The sequence below is a fragment of the Hyperolius riggenbachi genome, chromosome 6 (assembly GCF_040937935.1).
Source record: "Hyperolius riggenbachi isolate aHypRig1 chromosome 6, aHypRig1.pri, whole genome shotgun sequence".
Taxonomy (NCBI): domain Eukaryota; kingdom Metazoa; phylum Chordata; class Amphibia; order Anura; family Hyperoliidae; genus Hyperolius; species Hyperolius riggenbachi.
Genome location: NC_090651.1, coordinates 58,763,202 through 58,785,428, shown reverse-complemented (window position 1 = coordinate 58,785,428; position 22,227 = coordinate 58,763,202). Strand labels below are relative to the sequence as shown.

The 22,227-nt window shown below is 43.3% G+C and overlaps 1 protein-coding gene across 5 annotated transcripts in view; it reads left to right on the top strand.

Annotated features, from left to right (window-relative positions):
* Window positions 1–22,227, top strand: part of PATJ (PATJ crumbs cell polarity complex component) — a 396,175-nt gene that overhangs the window by 10,844 nt on the left and 363,104 nt on the right. For all 5 annotated transcript variants that reach the window (XM_068239365.1, XM_068239368.1, XM_068239367.1 and 2 more), the window contains exons 2-7: window positions 6,905–6,962; window positions 7,041–7,222; window positions 8,790–8,987; window positions 9,965–10,104; window positions 13,689–13,872; window positions 16,311–16,439. In XM_068239365.1, coding sequence (XP_068095466.1) covers window positions 6,941–6,962; window positions 7,041–7,222; window positions 8,790–8,987; window positions 9,965–10,104; window positions 13,689–13,872; window positions 16,311–16,439 — 855 coding nt within the window. In that variant the 5' untranslated portion in view covers window positions 6,905–6,940. The remainder of the gene's footprint in view (window positions 1–6,904; window positions 6,963–7,040; window positions 7,223–8,789; window positions 8,988–9,964; window positions 10,105–13,688; window positions 13,873–16,310; window positions 16,440–22,227) is intronic.

Sequence of the window (22,227 nt, the reverse complement as noted above, 5' to 3'; positions counted from 1 at the left end):
GAGGGGAAAAATGTAACGGCAGTTACAGCAACAGTGAAAGATGCCTCCTACAACTACATGGATTAGGCTGAGTCGCGTCGGAAAGGTACTTCTGCCGACGTGACTATAAAAGTATACCATGATGATGTCAGTGTAAAAAAAAAAAACCCAGTACCTCACTACATGTAAACTACTATGCTCTACAAACAACTATGCATAGTACAGTGACTATAAAACATGATTTTTCGCCATAGTGCCCCTTTAACAATTAAGCAATGCACTTTTAATTTTAAATTTTTTTCATTATGAATTTCTTTTTTGGGTGGAATTTAAGTCTTAACCTCCCTGGCGTTTTTGATTCCCGCGGCCGTGGGAGGTTTTGTTTAACCTAATTTTTTTTTGTTTTTAAATCCTGTAGCTAGCCTAGTGCTAGCTACATGATTTCCCCCCCCCCCCCCTCCTCCCTGCAGCATCCCTCCCACCCCTCTGTTCGCCGCCGGCGAATAAGCCCGTCACGAAATCCTGTTTAGAACGGGATTTCCTTCAGGGCTTCCCCCGTCACCATGGTGACGAACGGAATGACATCATCGACGTTGTGATGTCACAGGGAATCCCTGATCCACCTCATAGTGCAGCCTGGCGGCAATTGGCCAGGCTGTGCATGGGGTCTGCGGGGGGGCCCTCTTTGCCAGCAGGTAGCGGCGGATCGGCAGCGAGTGGAGAAACACGCAGCTAGCAAAGTGCTAGCTGCATGTTTGAAAAAATATTCAAATCGGCCCAGCAGGGCTTGAGTGGTTCCCTGCGGCGGTACTGGACGTGCTGAGCTTGTCCGTAACGCGTTAAATAACTATATTTTTTTCAACATGTTACTGCATGTGATCCCCTGGTAAACTGCAGCTCCAGGACTTGACCCCAAACTGCGTTGGGCAGTCCTGGGGCTGCCGCTGCAGTCACGCCCATCGGCATGATATGGTCGTTATGTAGTTAAGGAGGATCTGTAACTTAAAAAAATTCCTCTGGGGGGTACACACCTCGGGAGGTGGAAGCCTCTGGATCCTATCGAGGCTTCCCCCATCCTCCTGTGTCCCACGGTGGTTTCCGCTGCAGCCCACTGAACAGCAGACATGTAAATATGTACCTTCCCAGCTCCAGCGCAGACGCAGTAGGCGGAAATAGCAGATCTGTCTGGTCCGCTCTACTGCACAGGCGTAGTCAAGGGCCAATTTAGGTGCAAGCCAATTAACTTATCAGTATGCTTTTGGGCGGTGGGAGGAAACCCGAGTGCATGGAGGAAACCCGCACAGACACTGGGAGAACATACAAACTCTGTACAGAAAGTGCCCTGTCTGGGGTTCGAATCGGGGACCCCAGGGCTGCAAGATGAGTGCTATTCCCTATGCAACCGTGCAGCTCTCATAAACTTCCTCCTTCATGAGTAAGTATATGAGAGCTGGAAAGCGATGTGGAGGGCAACGCACAAAGGATGTAGGCGCTAATCTAGATCCTGCCTTCAGCAAGTTAGCATAACGCAATCAGTTACACCGCAGTACTGTGAACAGCCCCATAGTGTATGGACAGTATGTTGACATGCAGAATTATTCTGCAACACAACTTGGCACAATGTAGCTTCATGTTACTGTTGTGAAAAAGAAAGAAGGGGGTGTTCTTGTAGCCGCTGACACGCTCACTTGCTGCAGTTATCATTGATTAGGCGTCCTATTCAGTTTTATGGAATCGGGCAGGCCTGTAATCCAATAATGTTGGAAAAATGGTGCTTGCCATGGTAGCCTGGCCTTTTACCTCCACAGTCCGCTGTAAAACCGCAGATGATTTATCATGGTTTGCAAAATATCCCATGAATAATTCTTCAGCATGAATGATAAAACAATGCGTGGAATTTCTCCCAGCTACAGGCTGAGGAGGCCTCCCCTGACCCCGGTGATAGAGATGTTCTGTTTGTTGGAGTTTAGTTTGGGATTAATGTTTTACACTTTGAGTAATCTGTGAATAGTATAGATTCCTCTCCTGGCTCTTCTCACTGTTATAGAGCGCTCAGCGGGCAATGGAGTCCAGCTGTGATCGCTCTCTCTATAGTGGCCACATTCCTACAGAGTTCACAGTTTACAAATGTACAGTACAGCCCTTTCCTTTTTTTAATTGCCCTGCAATGTATCCGTCTTTAGAGGATATAAATATAGAAATCTGTGTTCAGTTCTGTATGGAAAACTATTTTGTGTTGGATTAAATTGCTGCTACACTTATTGGTGCATTATGTTGGTTGAAACAAAAAGGGAAAAGGTGAGATCCCTTGATGGTGTAGTATCTTAAGGAAAATTAGCATTTGGTTGTAAATATGAGATGTATACTGTATATTCTGGCATATAAGACTACTTTTTAACCCTTGAAAAGCCTCTGAAAAGTCAGGGGTCGTCTTAAATGCCGGGTGATACGCCCTATCCTGTTACTGCCTCTCAGATATCACTGCTGAGGACTGTGGTGAGTGATGCAGATGTGCAAGATCTGACAGGCAGAGAAGGAGGTAAATGGAATACAAGGGTGGGCCAGAAGGATGAAAGGGGTGTGTTTTTATGGGCACAGCGCGATCTATTCTTCCATACCACACTGATAAACAGGGAGACGGAGAGCTGACCAATCGACTTAGGATGGCCACTAACGATCCAATTTTTTTTTCATCTAATCTTACCTCTTCTATGTAATATAAGGTAACTGCCTAAATTATCAATCCAATATATTGACCTTTATACTACATAGATTTGGTAAAATTTGATGAAAAAGATTGGAACATTAGTGGCCACCTTTTAGGGAGAGAGAGAGTTAACCAATCCAACCAGTCAATCGCCTATATACTGGGTACCACATACAGTACAGCACCAGTATCTAGTCATACATAGCACCAGTTTATGATTATTTTTTTTCCATTTTTATTTGGTGTGCGTTGGAAGAGGGGTAGTCTTATACGTGGAGTATATCCCAAACTCTATATTTTAACTGGAAAAGTTGGCGGGTCGTCTTATACGCTGGAATATACGGTACTTACATACACGGGTTACTGCTAAGGCTAATACTGGTAAGGCCAGTGGGGATATTACTATACAAACCAGCAATGGTTGTGAGCTCCTGCTTGCTCTATCCCTCTCCGGAGAGCTAATGCCGGTGCACTCCTCCAAACAGGAACATCAGTCCTGCTCCACCTTGTGTAACTCCAATTCAGCTGAAGCAGGCTCCCCACAAGCTTGAACTTTCGTTCAGTTTAATGCAATGTCAGCACACGCTACATGTTTCGGCATTAAACTGAATGAAAGATCAAGCCTGTGGGGCACCTCCTTCAGTTGAATTGGATTTACACAAGGTGGGGAGACTACATCTGACCCCAATAAGGTTAAGACGTCGCTTTCTGTAGATAAGAAAGAGGAGAAACACCCCTCCACCAAGGGTGGACAATCGTAACACTGTAAACTGCTACAGAGGTGCCAAACACGTAAAAACAAATTGTTTCAAAATTTATAAAAAGGGAGGCAGCAGGGAAGACCGTATCTAGTTTGCTCCTTGCCTGATGAAGCAGGATTGCACATGTGAAACGCATTGCACTAGGAGTAGTCGATTTTAAATTTTTTTTTTTTTTTTTCTTTTGTACTGAAACTGAAATTTTCGTGTCTTCTATTGAAGAGGCAAGTCCACCGCTGCCTCCCTTTTTTTTATAAATTTTAAAACCAGTTGTTTTTACTATGATTGGAGTCTCTGTAGCAGCTTACAGTATTCTGTTGGTTACTGCTGGTTTCCTACATTTCCTGGGAACTTACAGTGGGATTTCACCTTAGTTCCTAGAGGTGGCCGCACACCAGTTGATCTCTGTACACTGCAGAACGATTTCAGCGTGAAATGTATGGGAAATCATCCTAGTGCCTTTGCCTGCCGCCCCTCCCGAAGTATGTTTGTATTTGTGGGAGTTGGATTGACTTTTTGTGCAGTGGAGGTACCATATAGGGGACGTCCACTGGACTGCATACACCTCTTTTTATTTATAGTCGCTTTTTTTTTTTTTTTTTTTTTTTTTTTGTATAGATATGAGCACCATAACATTTTTGGTTATGGGGCCTGCATGCACTCTAGTTACTTCTTTATATGGACTTTCCTGCACGCAAATCTATCCCACAAAACTGGAATAATAGCATTAACAGGATAAGTAGGCAGTGGCGTAACTAAGGAGCTGTGGCCTCCATTGCAAGTTTTACAATTGGCCCCCCAAGCACTCTATACATAACAATTGATACAGCGCACCAAAACCTGCCAATGGCAACTACAGTGTCAGAGGTGCAAGAAGGGGATGGGGAACAGTTTGATTACCACTATTTAACGTATCTATAGAAGTGATTATTATGAGCACAGGACCAGTAGGAAGCTAATACTGTAATTGAGGGAGGTCCCTTCAGGGCCCCTCTGGCCCAAGGGCCCCGGTGCGGTTGCAACCTCTGCAACCCCGATTGCTAGTATGTAAATGGCTGTCGTCAGTGGTTGCGCTCGGGTGCTATTCAGAGTGCTACACTATATTGTGAATGGATGAAGTTCACCATAAAAATCACACAGTGTCAATCAAATAATTCAATAAACAGATATCAACACTCCAATGTAGCAACAGCAATAGAATCAATTGAAGCAATGGCAATTTATAATGGCACTTGGGGAAGTACTCCTATTCAGCAGACATTAATTCTCATTGCTTTCTGCCATGAATTGGATTGTAGTACTTCCACGAGTGCTTTTAGAAATCGCCATCGCTACAACTGATTCTATTGCTGTTGCTACATTGGAGTGTTGATATCTGTCTAGTTACACTATAGGTGCCCATTAACAGTACAATTTTTTTTTTTCACCAAATGCGATCTTTTGATGCGATTCTTACGATCGTATTGTATAGAATATTTGCCGTTTATGAAGGCAATCGAGGAACGATTCTTTGGTCGATTGCTAAATAGATTAAAATCAATCCGAAAGTTAAATTTTATGAATGAATTTGAAGACAGAACTGTTAAGTAAATGTGAACAAACGATAATTGCCTTTCTATTAGTTACGATCAATCTCACAGAAAGATCACATTTAGTGAAAAATTGTACCGTTAATTGGCACCTTATTGCTGTCTATGGGTGTTTGTCGAACTGCCATATGAAGATGTACGTGACAGGATTATGGCCAGTTTTTAGCAACCATGTTGTGTTTTTTTTTTGTTTTTGTTTTTAGATCTGCACAGCTACAGGGGATACTGAACTATAGTCAAGGCCAGATTTATACCTTTTGTGTCCCTAGGCCAAGTATGTTGTTGCTCCCCTTCCAAGTGCAGCAGTGCCCCTCCCCTTACACGTGCAGCCCCCTCTTCCATGTGTATCATCCATGTACTGTAGCCCCTCTCTTTCATGAACTGCTCCCTTGGGCATCAGCTTCCCTTTTTCACGTGTTTCTCCCCATTTTCCCCCTCCTCTTTCAAATGTAGCAGCCCCTCTTTCATGTTCAGGTGCCCTTTGCGCTGCAGCCACCCAAGGCCCGGGCCTTAGTGGCCTTTCCAGAAATCCGGCCCTGACTATAATGATCATAAATTCAGTTATTGCACATGAGCAGCATGGTGGCGTAGTGGTTAGCACTCTCGCCTTGCAGCGCTGGGTCCCTGGTTCGAATCCCAGCCAGGTGAACATCTGCAAAGAGTTTGTATGTTCTCCCTGTGTCTGCATGGGTTTCCTCTCACATCCCAAAGACATGCAGATAAGTTCATTGGCTTCCCCCAAAATTGGCCCTAGACTACAATAAATACACTAAACGATACATACATAGACATATGACTATGGTAGGGATTAGATTGTGAGCTCCTCTAAGAGACAGTTAGGCCTAGTGCACACCAGAGCGGTTCGGCTGCAGTTTGCGATCCGCTTGCGGGTGCGGATCTGCTAGGGTAATGTATTTCAATGGGCTGGTGCACACCAGAGCGGGAGGCGTTTTGCAGAAACGCATACTCCCGGGCTGCTGCAGATTTTGGATTGCGGATGCGTTTCTGCCTCAATGTTAAGTATAGGAAAAACGCAAACCGCTCTGAAAAACTGCACTTCAGAGCGGTTTGCCAGGCGTTTTTTGTTACAGTAGCTGTTCAGTAACAGCTTTACTGTAGCAATACATGAAATCTACTATACCAAAACCGCTACACAAAACCGCAAAACGCTAGCTGAAACGCTGCAGAAAAATAAGAAAAAGCGTTTCAAAATCTGCTAGCATTTTGCGGATCTGCTAGCGGTTTTTGGTGTGCACTAGGCCTTAGTGACAAGACTATATCCTCTGTACAGCGCTGCGTAAGAAGATGGCGCTATATAAAGACTAAATAATACTAATGATAAATTAAGTGATGAGTTCTGGTTCACCATGAGCTTGCTGGTTAGTCTGTACCTCCTGGGTGTTTCATATATTCAAATTAATCCATGCCATGCACTGATGAGGATCAACCAATCCGAAACAGTCTGTATGCATGTTGGATTATTATGGCTCTGTACAAATTAACCAGCTGACACATCATTGCATTCCAGCGGATCTGGAGGTGTTTTGCTTCTTAGGATGACAATGGTTAATTTGCATATATTCAGCAGTAATGCATTGTGGGAGACATCTCAGAGCTCACTCCAACCTGAATTATCGCAAATACTTTCTGTTTTAAGAAAGCAAACTTTTGTTTTCCATGAAAGAATAAAAATCTCTAAAGGCCGTTCACGTGGATAAAAATCTTTTGAGTTAATGTCTTATACATATACAGTTCATTGGCTTCACATCACATCACATCACATCACATATACAGTATACTTATTGAAAGTATCTGCGCCTAATCCACATACATACACACTTCTATTGAATTAAATTTTTTATTTTTTACAGCTTTTTCATGAAATCATCCACCAGATTAATTTAAAGATGCCAGAATTTCTTGATACAGGTAAGCCTTGCTTGGAATCATTTTTTGGCTGGGACGGGGTACTGGGTAACCTTTCAGCTCCCCCTCTTGTTGTTACAGGGACCATGTCTCTAGACAAGCAGAAGGTGCTGCAGATCACAGATCGACTGAAGAGGAAGCTGAAGGATAAAGGGGACCTGCATCACCAGGAGCAGCTGAGTATCCTGAGGGAGACCCTGGCCAGCCCGCTCTTCAATCAGATACTGACGGTGCAGCATTCAATCAAACAGCTAAAGGAGCAGGTGAGGGTCCAGCTCAGTGGTGTAGCTAGAGATTATGGGGCCCCATAGCAAAACTTTCATGGGGCCATCAGATGCAGGCACTCTTGAACAATGCCACCTGCCCCCTACCCTATGGATATGAGTTAATTGGGCAATTTACATTCTTATGCGATCTACACAGCATATAGTTCATGGTCGCTGAGACAAAGTGAGAGGAGAAACACAAAGTTACAATACATCAAGGACCCCTTGGGCCCCCTCTGCTCCTGGGTCCTATAGTAACTGCTATGGCTGTTACTACGCCCCTGATCCAGCTGCATACCAGGGGTAGAATACACAGCTCAGATACATGTGTGCACCAGGTGAGGCTCCAGCTGCAGGCCAGGGGTAGAATACACAGCTCAGATACATATGTGCACCAGGTGAGGGTCCAGCTGCAGCGAGGGGTAGAATACACAGTTCAGATACATATGTGCACCAGGTGAGGGTCCAGCTGCATATCAGGGGTAGAATACACAGCTCAGATACATATGTGCACCAGGTGAGGCTCCAGCTGCAGCGAGGGGTAGAATACACAGCTCAGATACATGTGTGCACCAGGTGAGGCTCCAGCTGCAGGCCAGGGGTAGAATACACAGCTCAGATACATATGTGCACCAGGTGAGGGTCCAGCTGCAGCGAGGGGTAGAATACACAGCTCAGATACATATGTGCACCAGGTGAGGCTCCAGCTGCAGGCCAGGGGTAGAATACACAGCTCAGATACATATGTGCACCACGTGAGGGTCCAGCTGCAGCGAGGGGTAGAATACACAGTTCAGATACATGTGTGCACCAGGTGAGGGTCCAGCTGCATATCAGGGGTAGAATACACAGCTCAGATACATATGTGCACCAGGTGAGGGTCCAGCTGCAGGCCAGGGGTAGAATACACAGCTCAGATACATATGTGCACCATTTCACCTAGCAAAATGGCTGCAGTCCTGCTCTTTCCATATTTCTGTGTATATTCTGTACAGGGTAACAGCAGTATTCACTACTGCCCCTCCACGCTTTCCTATAAAATAGGATCCTTCCACTGTTATTTTTGTCATGCGGTGAAATGGAGAAAAAAGAAATGTCCATTTTCCACTGTAACAGGAACACAGCCTAAATTCCAAAAGCAGGTAACAAATGAGTGTGGTTTGGCCTCTAGTAAACCCTCCAGTGTGACAAGAGTCTAAGCTTAAAGTGTACCAGAGCTCAAAAAAAAAATGTATACATACCTGGGGCTTCCTCCAACCCCATCTGCTTGGATCGCTCCCATGCCGCCGTCCTCCGATGTCTGCAGCTCCGGTACCAGTTCCCTGCACGTCCGTCAGCCGGAACCAGTCTGACATAAGGGAAGTGCGACCCCTATACTTTCATTTACTGAGTCAGACCTAAATTTGTAGACTTATGGCCAAGTATATACGGTAATTCCGCATCAACAGATTCTGAAAAGTGGAGTTCTGATTAAACCTGCCTTTCTTTCCACTCTCAGCCTAACAGAACTAGTTTTTTTCTTTTTCTTCTTTCTAATTAATTTGGCTCTATTTTATTTGCTCAGCTGAATCGCATGCCTGCTGACCGTTCTGCAGAATTTGATTTCACAAAGAAAGGATTATTGGTATTTGAAGCCGTCTCTTCTGCCCAGCTGGGAAACCGGACCCGCTCTTCATCCTTTGACAACTTCATTGCTTCAAGGCTTGTTCAACAGAATGAGAGGACCACTGACTTCGACCAAAAGGTTCAAGAAATGGCTGCGGTAAGTGCCAGCCTGCCAGGAAACTCTAAGCAGGTTACAGACATCAGGAGAATGTCTGTATGGTCATTTGTCAAATACGTGTGTGTTTGTTTTTTGTGGTGCGGTTTAGTGACGAACTTGGATGAGCAGGAAATGTATCCTCACATGACTCTGGAAATGGAAGCCATGCTAGCAAATGAAAGCCACTACTTGTTGAGCAGTTATCTAATATCCACGGGACATTATATGCAGCCAGCTAATTTGTTGGTAGCTAGAGGTTTAAATTTGCTTGTGTAGATTCTCCTACCTCTATCAGTGGAGGTTTGCATGTTAAGAGAATCCTACTCATTGCTAGTGTGAATAGGGATGATCAATGAGATGCAAATATTTCCGAGTCCATGCAGATTTATGTAAATATGGATGCAAATTTAAGCAGCTTGAAAATGAACCAATCAAGTCCAACCCAGGTTTGAATTGATTGGTCCATTTTCAAGCTGCAAATATTTGCATAAACATTTACATAAATTTGCATTATCCCTACTAGTGAAAAATCTTCATCACTGTTTTGAATTTACAAGTCTATTATTTAGAAAAGCGCATTGGAAAAAAAACATTTAGCCTGTGCCTTGCCTAAGAGCGGTTAATCCAGTCTTCATTTAAGTCTGCTCCCGCAGTACATCTTATTTAGCCAGAGAATGAAGTGTGAAAATGGTTCTAAAAATTCCCCGAGGTCTTCCGTCACGGGGCTGACGGCATTTGGCGTTTCTCTGTTTTCACAGGAAAGTAATGGAGTGAGATCTGGAGCAGAATTAATTTATTATCAGAGTGCTGAGTTTGTTCTGTCTTACAGGATATAAATTTCTCCGGGTTCCTCCATCCCAGCGGAGAGAATTCAAGCGGCTGGCAGAGACATCAGCCTAACAAATCAAAATTCTATTTGTTTTTTTACTCTCTCTCTCTCTCTCTCTCTCTCTCTTTTTCTCTTTTTTTTGCATTAGGGTCGGCAAATTGAATATATAGATATAGAAAAACCTTTGGTTGGAGGGCTCGGCTTCAGCGTGGTCGCGCTAAAAAATGCCAGCGTGGGGGATGCCGGCGTATTTATCAAGGGAGTGCAACCAGGAAGCATCGCAGACAGGTAAGATTTAGACTTCCTCCTAGCGTGCGTCTGAGTGCGTCTATCTGTCTCTCCACTTTTTGTCAGGTGTATTTTTCTTGCTATTTATGTAACACATAGTAAGGGATTGTAATTTTACAAAAAATAAATCTTCGTTCCCCTGCGTTACAAGAAACACATGCAAAGCAGTTGTGGATGGAGACTCTGTCCTGGGAGCCTGAGATGCAGTTTTTGGGTAATGGCTGTTTTTGTGAGGCCGATGATTATGTGTTGGGTCGAGCGAGGCCAGTGCTGATTGCGCCGGTCATTGATACCAGATGCTTCAATGTGGTTGTCAGGAATTTGGAAATCAAGTAATGAAGGACTATTCTGTTCATATATTTTTTTTATTTATTTTTTTTCATTTTTTTTTTTTTTTTTATTTTTACTTTGTGCCAATTTGCTCTGGCTGACTGTATGGAGGTAGAACTTTAGCCAAAACATCTTTATTTTTTTTTAATATCTAACTTTATTCATTTTATTTTTATGATCTGTGTCTTCAGAGAGTTTTCTCACTTCTGTGTGACAGGAAGTGATGAAAGCTGTACCGGGAATACAAGTTGACATGAAAACGTTTTTTCTTCAGCATGTTGGAAAGGTGCTCATAACCTTTATCATTGGAGGTGATGGCTGAAACTAGAGCACAGGCCATACATTCGGTCACCAACCACATCTGCTTTTGTCTTAACATACAACTGAAGTGGGAGGCAATGAATCCTATCGAGCCTTCCTGGTCCTATTACGCTCCCTTCATTCCAGCACTGTCACCCCCATTTGAACTGGTCAAATGTGCCTCCAGGTATCCTCAGAAGCACTCGCATCTGAGAGCTTCTGAAGAGGAGCCACTCCATATTGCACTTGCGTAATACGGAGCTGCCCATCTTTGGAAGCACTTGGGGGACACGAGTGCTTTCAGAAACTAATTTTTTAATTTCACAACAGATATGCTTTTAAAACCTATCCTGCCCCCCTCCTCTTGCAGGACGCTGCTATAATTCTAGTACATGCCCTTATCAGTCTTCTGACTTGACTACTGCAACGTCTTTCTCTGTAGCCTACTAACGGGTAGACAGAATCTGTCCTTGGACATTGCTGATCTTTTTCATGCCTTCCACTGCTTAATTATGTACAACAGGGGTGTCTAACTCCAATCCTCAAGGGCCGAGGTCCTCTCACATGTTTGGCACAGCTCAAATTCATAGATGGGACTGAATCAGGAAGGGTGCGGTTCATCAAGTAAAAAACCTTTCTCTGTCCATCCGAAATACTGGCATGGACTGGAGTTGGACATCTCTGACCTTTTAAGGTCCATATCAAGCTTGTAACACTTATCTGCAGGGCTGTGAAGTCGGAGTCGTGGAGTCGGGCAATTTCGGGTGCCTGGAGTCGGGAAAAAATGCACCTACTCCGACTCCTAATGAATTTGTAACTGTAATTAAAATAGAAAATATGATAAATTTTTCTATTTCTCAGATAATAGTCATTAAAAATAATGTGTATATATACACTATATATACCGTAATAGCTGTGCTTAGTCCACAAAAATGAAATAAACCAATCAAAATTAGTTACTTGTGCTGCTTCAATAAAGCAGCCCCTGTATTTTTAAGGTCAGATATACATATCTGATTGTGACTGTATATATGATGTGTACACAGGAATCTCATATATATATACTAAATAACATCTATGCTGTAAGAATAAAGCCTGATGTGTAGCTGTGTCACTAATAGAGATGGTCAACGAGATGGAAATAATTCTGCATTGATGCTGATTTATGCAAATGTATGCACTCCCTTTGCTGATGAAATCAAATATTTTGACATGTTGTTAAAATTTGGTTTGGTGACTACAAATTAAAGGGTAACTGAGACGGATGAAAAGTAAAGTTTTATACATACCTCGGGCTTCCTCCAGCCCCCTTCAGTCTAATCAGTCCCTCGCTGTCCTCCACCACCCGGATCTTCTGCTACGAGTCCTGGTAATTCAGCCAGTCAGCGCTGTCCAGCCGCATGCCGCTCCCACAGCCAGGAACATTCTGCACCTGCGCAATAGTGCTGCACAGGTGTAGTATGCTCCTGGCGGCGGAGTGTGTGCATGTGCACTACGCCCGACTGGCTCAAGTGCCTGGACTCATAGCAGAAGATCCAGGTGGTGGAGGAGGACAACGAGGGACTGATTATCCTGAAGGCGGCTGGAGGAAGCACCAGGTATGTATAAAACTTTAATTTAATCTGTCTTAGGTTTACTTTGTTACACAGTAGTACTATACTCCTACATATGCACTCCCCACAGAGCTGCAGGGAATCCACTGAGAATGCTGTGCACATTGAACACAGAAGTGTTGTCTGTTTACAATCTCCTCATTCCCCTGCAGAGTACCTGCACATCATTCTTACATGTACCCACACTTACATTGCCTAGGGCCTGATAGATGTTCTTTGTTCCGGTTTGTACCTTTTACAAGTACTCTTACCAAGGACTAGTTTTAGTCTAAAGGGAATAAATATAGTAGTCTACATATCCTTCTCACTTCAGTTGTCTTGTAAAATTCCTAAGCGTTGGCAGTTAAGAGACGAATTTCATGTTACATACTTTTAATCAACAAAATTGTAATATGCAAATTAGAGGAGTAGGAGTCGAGGAGTCGGAGTCGGTGGAATCCTAAACTGAGGAGTCGGAGTCGGTGGATTTTTGGACCGACTCCACAGCCCTGCTTATCTGTAATATAATATAGTACCCATAGTGTTGCAGACTGGTATTATTCAGGCAGTGAAACTCCATGCTTGTTGAATTCAAATTCCCAATGGTATAAAAGTATGGTAAGGGAAAGTAGGTTAATGCAGTGACGTGCAAACTTGGCTCTCCAGCTGTTAAGGGACTACAAGTCCCACAATGCATTGCGGGAGTCTGACAGTCAGTCTTGATTCATAAAGGCAAATGCATTGTGGGACTTGTAGTTCCTTTAACAGCTTTAGAGCCAAGTTTGCAGATCACTGGGTTAATGGAAATGTGTACGCACATCCAGAAGGTCACAGGTGAGTGCAATGGTCACCGGTTTCTTGGCTTGAAAGCCTGACTTTTTGGACATGGACTTGCTTACTAAGATGCTATAATATCCATGCTGCATTATTCCTGTATTTTGCTGTATTGCACCCCATCCTACAGAAAGGACTTCTACCCATGCTGATTAATTTTTGCTTATGGCTTGTCACTATCCACCAATCCTTCATATCCTGAATACATTTGTGCAATTACAGGCATATGTTGACGTGCTGGTCGTCTTTGGAAACATAGGGAAAGTAGGTTAACAGGGCTTGGGGACAGGGCTGCATGTGTTTGTATACATAATATACATTGTGTGGGTGTGTGGCTCAAGTTTTCCACCCTCTTTTGTCTGGGTCATATTGGGTTTCATTGATGGTTTCTGAAAGGTGAGTAGTGATTGTGTGTTTGAAGGTGTATTGTATGTACTTGTCTGCAGTGAGATGTTTTTGTAATAAATTAAAGTTCTCCTGAATTTATTACAAAATGTAAAAAGAGTGTAATTGATTTGTGGTTTTCAGAGATGGACGGCTGAAGGAGAATGACCAGATTCTGGCTATAAACTTTACCCCCCTGGATGAGAGCATCACCCACCAGGAGGCCATATCACTGCTCCAGCAGACTTCTGGGTTCTTGCATCTAGCGGTGGCGAAGCAGGCTGCTCCTGCCGCTGTTTATAATGAAACCAGCCCCATGGAGGAGCAGGTGAGTTCCCCTTTTGTAAGGAAGTGGCTATATTTAAAATACCCAGTGTTTTTAAAGCTGATCCGAGATGAAAAATCTAACTATAACAAGTAACTTGTCTATATATCATATCTAAAGTTTAGATAGTTTACACAACAAATCTAGCTACAAACAGCTTCAACGGTATATGATTATTTATTCCTGTGATACAATGAGGGCAGCCATGTTCTGTTTGTCACATTACACACAGGCAAGTTGATGGCATCCCCAGCCCTCAGCCTGTGACAAATTTAACCCCTCTCCTCCTCCCCTCTGTAATCTCTGGCTAGTAACCTCCTCCTGCTCCTGCCAGACAGATCTCCCATAAGCCCTTGCTACATGGATCTGAGAGTGCCAAGGCACTGGAGAAGCTGTGGGCGAGGCTTGTTTAGTTTATAGCAAATTAGAGTAATGAAACAAAAAAAAAAATATTTGGCTTGAGGAATGCCCTATAAACTATATGAAAGGAACACAATTATGCAATGAGTAAAAGTTGATCTCGGATCCACTTTAAATTAGTTACTGATGTGTAATATTGCCACCTGCTGATATGTCCTCAAGTTTATTTTTAGCTGATTTAATCTCTGGCCCATTCAGGTTCAACAAGAGACTTTTTCTAAAGCAGATCAGTGCCATTTCAGTCTGCCTTGCTGAGAAGCCCCTCAAACCAGGAACCCAGTCAGTTAAAGGGAACCTGAAGTGAAAGGGATATGGGGAAGCCATATTAAATCTTCTTAAATGATCCCTGTTGCTTGCTATTCCTCTGCCTCTAATACTGTTAGCCATAGACCCTGAACAGGTATGCAGATCAGGTGTTTCTGACAGAAAACTGACAAGATTAGCTGCATGATTATTTCAGAGTGATTCAGACATTACTGTAGCTAAAATGATCAGCAGGACTGCTGTCAGGCGTAACTTGAAACTAGAAAACACTGCCCCCCCCCCCCCCCCCAGGAAAAAAAACCCGCACATCGGAAAGACAGACCAAGTGTGATATTTATAACAAAACAAGAAAGAAAAAAAAAAAAACACCCCATACTCGTGGGAGTGCAGGTATAGGTGCCCCCAGTATAGGTAGTCAGGTATAGGTGCCCCCAGCATAGGTTAGCCAGGTGTATAGGTGCCCTCAGCATAGGTTAGCCAGGTGTATAGGTGCCCTCAGCATAGGTTAGCCAGGTGTATAGGTGCCCCCAGCATAGGTTAGCCAGGTGTATAGGTGCCCCCAGTAAAGTGCCCCTTAAGCGCTCCCAGCTTCCCCTCCAGAAATCTTAGGACCTGCAGCAGGCGGGGAAGTTGACTCTTTTCCACATTCCAAGCGAGGACGGAGCTCTGTGTATCTCAGCCTTCTATGTCTCCAATGCCACTAACAGGAAGTGGAGTCAGCGGCTGGAGACATAGAAGGTGGAGAAGCAGAGCTCCGTCCTCGCTTGTAACGCGGAAGAGTGGAGTTCCCTGCCCACTACTGCTCCTAATATTTTTGAATGGGGAGCCGGGAGTGCTGAGGGGCGGGGGGGGGAGTTGGGCCCACCTCTCTGCCGCTGTGCCCACTGCACCCCTTTCTGCCCTTTTTTAAATGGCACCGGGTGGCCCCCTACCAGGCTTCACCCTCCATAGGCCCCCCTGCACCTGCAGCCCTCGCAGGGGCGATTGTGTACATCCCTTGCAACTGTTATAGCTTAAAAGAAATAAATTTGGCAGCCTCCATATATAACTCTTTGATTTAAGTTCCTTTTTTAAAAAACTGCAACAACTCCTCTTGTTCCTTTTCCATTGCTCTGTGCTCTGATCTGAGCCTGGGATAGTCACCAGGACAGGAAGAAATGAACACAAATTAGAAAAACACCAGGGCAGAAAATAACTGAAAACTATCCATAAGTCTGGATTTGAACACCACTGCATTATTGAACTTATTGATTGGGGGATTGAACTGAAGTGGTTCAATGTCCTCTGCAAAGCACTGCAGAAAGTCAGAGCATTACATATAATGGAGCAGAATGGGGGGGGGGTTAAGACGATAACAACAGTCTGTCAGAGCTGCGTGTTGATCTAACTCATCCAAGCAAGGCTAATCAGGCCAACCTGTCTAGGAAGGGAAGGCCTTGCTGCATGTGCTCTGTAGATGTACAGCATATGTGCATGTTAACTATAAGCAATTAATACAATGGCCAACTGCTAATGTTCCTGTAATAGGAGCCATATGGAACCTCAGCGTCCTTCTCTGCAGAACCCTTCCAGGCACATCAGACCCAGTTATGGTCATGCGTCTCTTATGCTGAAAAGGCAGTAAATAGGAAACCGTATGTCGTAATGTGAATGGCTGGAGCTCTGCTGTGTGTCTTCTATCGGAGAGAGAGGCTTACGATGTGTCCGCATGGAGTCGGCAAGGTTTAACTGCTCTGCCTGTGATTTGTGATTTGCAGATTCGCTGGGGCCACGTGGAAGAGATTGAGCTCATTAATGACGGCTCGGGATTAGGGTTTGGAATCGTTGGAGGGAAAGCCAGCGGGGTCATCGTCCGGACAATCCTACCTGGAGGACTGGCTGATCGGGTAATTTTATCTCCACGTCCCGTGGAATGGTGGCTACAGCGAGGATAATTAGCATGATGTATACAATATGCGCTCAGTATATCCGCATCATCCATCATCAAAGCACCATAATGATGGGAATCTCCTTAGCAAATTATTTATTTATTTATTTTAATCCCCCCCCCCCCCCCTCCTCCGGTTTGCAATCTATAGCTTGCTGTGTTTTGAACCTGTGACTTGCATGCGTGGAACCGTTGGCCATTTTTAAGTTTACGTTCCCTCTGTTGGAATTTGCCCACTTTAACTCTAATATTGACAAACCATACAGATTCCTACAAGTGCCTGTAAACCACACTGAGGGTTGCCCCCTAGATCAGGCAATAGAATGAACCAAGCAAACACTACAAGATGGCCACAGTGGGCTACATCATTCTTTGTTTCTGATAGTCATTAAAAGCACAGGCATTAGTCTCTATCGTAGTAACATGTTTAACCACATTAGATTCTTGGACGTGAAGCAGGTGGTGACGGCACCATGCTCCAGATGTTTAGCCCCTGAGTTGAATATTAGAAAGGAGGAATCCGCACAACAGTCATCAGAGACAAAGTTGCAAGTTTATTGTCCCATTAGGCCCCGTTCACATCACAAATACGGATGGCCATGCGTGCGGAACGAAATGCATGCGAACGCACGCCATCCGCGTTTGTGTGCGTGGCGTGGCTGATCCCATCCCTGAAAAATGAATGGGACTGCAATGCATTTTTGCAAAAGATGCGTGCAGCATGCGTTCCCGGACCGCACAGGTCCGGAACGCATGCAGTGTGAACATCAGGCAGTGCACTCTATGCACTGTCTGATGTCGTGCGTGTCGGCCTCCAGCACGCGTTTCCAAAACGCGGCTGGAAACGCTTGCAGTGTGAACGGGGCCTTACACACACATGCAATAAAGATCTGACCAGATGGCCCACAATTGTTTTGGGGGCCCCTGGGGTCCCCTTTGTCAAGGCATAGGACGGAAACCTGTACATGTTTTTTGTTTTTCTGTCCTATGCCTTTGTCTCTTCTGTCTGATATTTTACCAACAAGCATCTTCCACCTCCCGTTACATAATGTTGAAGTTGTACAATATTTATGGCCACGTCTTATCGTTAATCAGCCAATCAAAACTTTAGCTACTGGTTCAAATGTCTGCCACAGTATTTTCTTCTGGTTGTCGGACAACCTGATTTGTTTTGATTCTAGACTAGGGGTTCCTTTCACACATAACCGAATTCACGTGTGATTTGTGTTTTTGCGAATTCGCACTCTCTGCACATCTATTGCAAGTCAGTGGGAGCGCATTTAACTGGAGGTGTGTGATTTTCTTAGATGCACATTTTCTGTAGGAAAACTAGCCCGTCGTGTATTTTTTTTTCTTTGCAACAGATGTGCAATTTGGGTATCAGTTTTTAGGTCAATGGAAACTCCGAAAATTTGTATTGGAATTTGATGTTCTGAGTAAAAAATTGCAATGTGAAAAACTGCATACAAAAAAGCACACAGGAAAATAAATCTTTCAGTACAAAAAAATCCCAAAACGCAAAATCGGAAATATGAAAAAGCGTGGTCAGACATTGCAGGGATAAGTGTGAAAGCTGCCTAAGACGACTGAAAGGTATAATTGAATGTAGAGCAGTTACTTTAGCAGTTACTTTCGATTTTATAGTAAGTTACTAGATTTGATTTGGTTCCCCCCAGAGTTCAGCTTTAAGGACAAACAATATCTACATTTTGTAGAAAGTGACAAAAGTTTCTACGTGGCGTCAGATGATGTATAGTGGCCTTTGTCCTGTGTACTGTTATTCCACAACTCGCGCGACAACCCCCTTGCCTTTTTAATTTAAAATACATCGGCTGTAATTGTGACCATATACTATCTGGATGGAGAGGCCCGTTTCTGGGATTTAAAGGGGTTTATGGCTGGTTAATTGCAAAAATAAATAGATGTCATCAATTTAACTCAAGAGATACATAAGGCATTTAGCAGCTGCAAACTGCAGGCTGGAAAACTGGATGCAATTAAATGAAAACATGGGGGGGGGGGGGGGAGAGGAAGCCAATCTCTCCTGAACTCGCGTTAAATAAAACCCTCTATTAATCTCGCTAATCATATATTTTATGTATTTTACAATGTCTTCATTAACTAGAATCCATTGCTTATTACAAATGTCAAAGGATCCTCTCAAAACTGTTGTAAATATGTGTAGATGGGCTGAAAACCCAGCCAGGGCTACTTATAAAGGAAATTTCAGCTGTCTGTAAGAGGCAATAATTAAATTTACTGCGACTTTGTCTTAAACAGTATAATTTATCATTTTGTTAAAGTACAATGGGGTGGATGCACTAAAGTGCGGTAATATTGCTGTGCACACAGTGCGTGGCAATATTAGCGTTATTATTGGCAGTGTGTACCAGGAGTTATGCTATTAGGGCGACCCACAGTACTCGAGTAGCACAAGTGTTGCTACGGTAATGCACATTTCATTCGTAACTCGTTACCATAGCAACACTCGCACTACTTGAGGACTGCGGGTCACACTAATGGCATAACTCGCGAAACACTGTCTGCACACAACAAAGTTACCGCACTTTAGTGCATCAACCCCTATGTGTCTTAAGTAGAGCTGTCACAGTCCTTTTCTTAACTATAATTGTTCACGATGATCACTATTTATTACGATGAGTTCTTAATCCATTCACTAGAGACCTGTGACATCATTGATAATATTGTATCACAGTTTATCTGCTGCAGTGGCAACTTAGAGCAGCAATTCTATATAATGATCAGTCCTATCTGCTGAAAAACTTTTAACAGCCATATGTAGCCCCTATTCCATGCATGGTGGTGTAGTGGTTAGCGCTGTCGCCTTGCAGCACTGAGTTCCAGGTTTGAATCCCAGCCAGGTCAACAACTGCAAGAAGTTTGTATGTTCTATAAGGCGCAGTGACTGTTCGGTATCCCTTATTCTAGTGTGTCCTATAATGCGTCTCCACACGAGAAGAAAATGCCAGGGAACGCCTGGAGAGTACTGGAGGAACTCTTGGGTTCCAGGACACCCTTGTTGAGAGAACCTGCTTTATTCAGGCTCTCATATTGCATAGAAGTGGTAGGATTGTGCAATCAAGATTGTATCATTGATGGGCATCTTTGAGATGCAATTTGTATGTGTTAGCTCAATTTCAGCGGAGGCAGCTACAAGATGACTTAGCAGAATAATCTGCAACCCAGGTTAAAGTTCTCCCCCAATCCAAGTGAATACCCTCTCTTCCAGCTGGGAGATACAGAACCACAAACACTTAAATTGGTGGAACAGCATCTGAAATCTTTATTTACAGGTCAATCTTATATACACCCTGATGTTAGGGAAAAACCAGATTAGACCGGAGTGCACATAGAAAATATTTGAAACAATAGCATAGACATGGTACAGACAGCAGAGACAATAGGATTTGTTATTCTGTAAACAACTGGCAGAGGTAGACTTTGTTACATGTGTTAATTTCTCAATAGACCAGGTTTTTTTAACAACAATGCATGAATAGGTCTGAGTCTTCAGATCTCTGTCACAGTGGCTTGTATGGTAATATACCAACTGGGTATTGAAATACAGGTTTTGTATTTAGGTGCCTGGAACTTCTAGAGTGTTAATTATTAATGTATCTGTAAAGCACTGTCTGGAGGAATGTGCTGCTGACTAGTTGAAGCAATGATGTCATTTTTAAGAAATTGTGATGTGCTGTATATATTTTAATATCGGGGTGATTTAAGCAGCACATTATTACAACCTTTCAACCCAACCTTTGATCCCAACCTTTTCTAAAGGAAAGGGCGGGATCACTTAGATACTATGCACAGCTCTATGTATGTTAGAGATCAATGAGTTAGTGTTGTCATTGGTACACAAATACAATATACAGTTTAAAGGGTTACACAACTACACGATGAATTAACAGTAGTTAGCTTTGCTAGTATATCATCCTAATCTAGCCCTGCATAACTTAATGGAAAACTGAATGTGGTAAACTGTAACAGGTTGCCTAAAGCCACACCTCACCCATAAGGTTAGAACTCCTTAATGCATTTTGAAAAAAAAATGATCCTCGAGTGGGTCCAGGAAATGTCAGTTCATTAGTGCAGAGTAGAATATTGTTCATCTGAAGGGTGAAGGAGGACGGTGAATTCATCACCACAAGCCCTCATGATGAATGCAGATGTTTTTCTGCCAAGCTCTCGCTGTCTCGGGGCAAACAGACAGTGGTGGTTGAGAGCTGGCCGTGTAATCACCGTGGCTACACCCAGTGCCTTTTTGTTAGCAGTTTCATTGTATGGCATTGGGCACCCACAAAAGAAATGGAAACAGATTTATAACAAGGATGTAGCAATTGCAGCCAGGTTGTAGAAGGCAGGGAAGGGCAGACTCAACTTCTCATCCCAGTTGAGAAACCTCACAGTTGCAACAGCAGAGGCGGAGTTCTTCCCAAAGGATGACACAAAAGAAAGGCTTGAAGCAGCCATTACCAACACAGGAGGAGGGCAGGTGCAGGAAGGGCTCATCCTTACAGCAGAGGGTCATCCTTCTAGGGCTGCATCAGTGCAGGAGAATCATATCAGATGATCTCCAAAGTATTCCATAATCAGGTGATATCACAGGCAGGTCTCCAAGTGAACAGGTAATAAAGAACACTTGTGCAGGCAAATTAGTAAAGATGAATCAGACAAGAGTTCAAGGTTTGTCAAACTGCATGAGCCAAGTAATTGATAGCTCAGTCTCAATCAAAGCAGTTATGTAGAGGTCCTCAATGGTAATAAGAAGTTAAACAGCTTAGTGGGTGTGTGCAACCTATTTACCACATGCGTAGCTATGTAACAATATTTTTGACAAAGGTTACTCTCTCTATTAAAATTTCTTTTACTAACATCATACTGTCTGTAAATCCTAGTACTATAGAGTTCTGACACTTAAACACATTTCTCTGACCTTGCTTTATACAGCACAGTATTAATACAAACAGACATATGGAGACAATTACAATCAAATCAACCAATAAGTATTTTACATGACATATTTGTCTCCACCCTCTCCAGGCATGTTAGAACACTGATGTGGGCCGGGTTATGAGGCTGTGTGATTCAGCCTCTTGCAGGTTTAGTTGGCCCCCCATCTCACCCTGTGCACAGTGGGTGGTACAGGGAGTCAACGTCTGCTGTTCAAAAACCTCCCCAAATGCACCAACACCAGGGTTTGTTTCCCACACCCCTCAGATTGTAACCAGAGACAGACCAGAAACCAACAAAGAAATTGCTGTAAAAGCATTTGTTACAATTTTACACAATTACAAGTGAAAAAAATATAAGTATGTCACTTTGCTTAAGGGACTCATCACCACTAATTGCATACAAGTACCCAAACATTCACACAATTGTTTGCATTATTCTTGGCAATGTGAACGGAAAACCTGGAATGAGCATAACTTCTAGTGATTTGAGCAAGATGATTTTGGACACAATCTCTCTACATTACATTCATATCGGCATGAGTGCAAGCTCAAGCTAAAATGATTACGTTTCATTCAAAGCAACTTAATTCCTACTTGAATATTTACAAACCTAATTAACCCATTGACAGCAAAACTGTTGTGTGCTTATATGCAAAATACCCGGCAACCAAAACACAAACTCCAGATTGAACATGCCTTATCATCCGTTAATTTGACAATACTGACCTTACATTACAAATGTTAGGCATTTTAAATCTGGTTTCCCTTAAA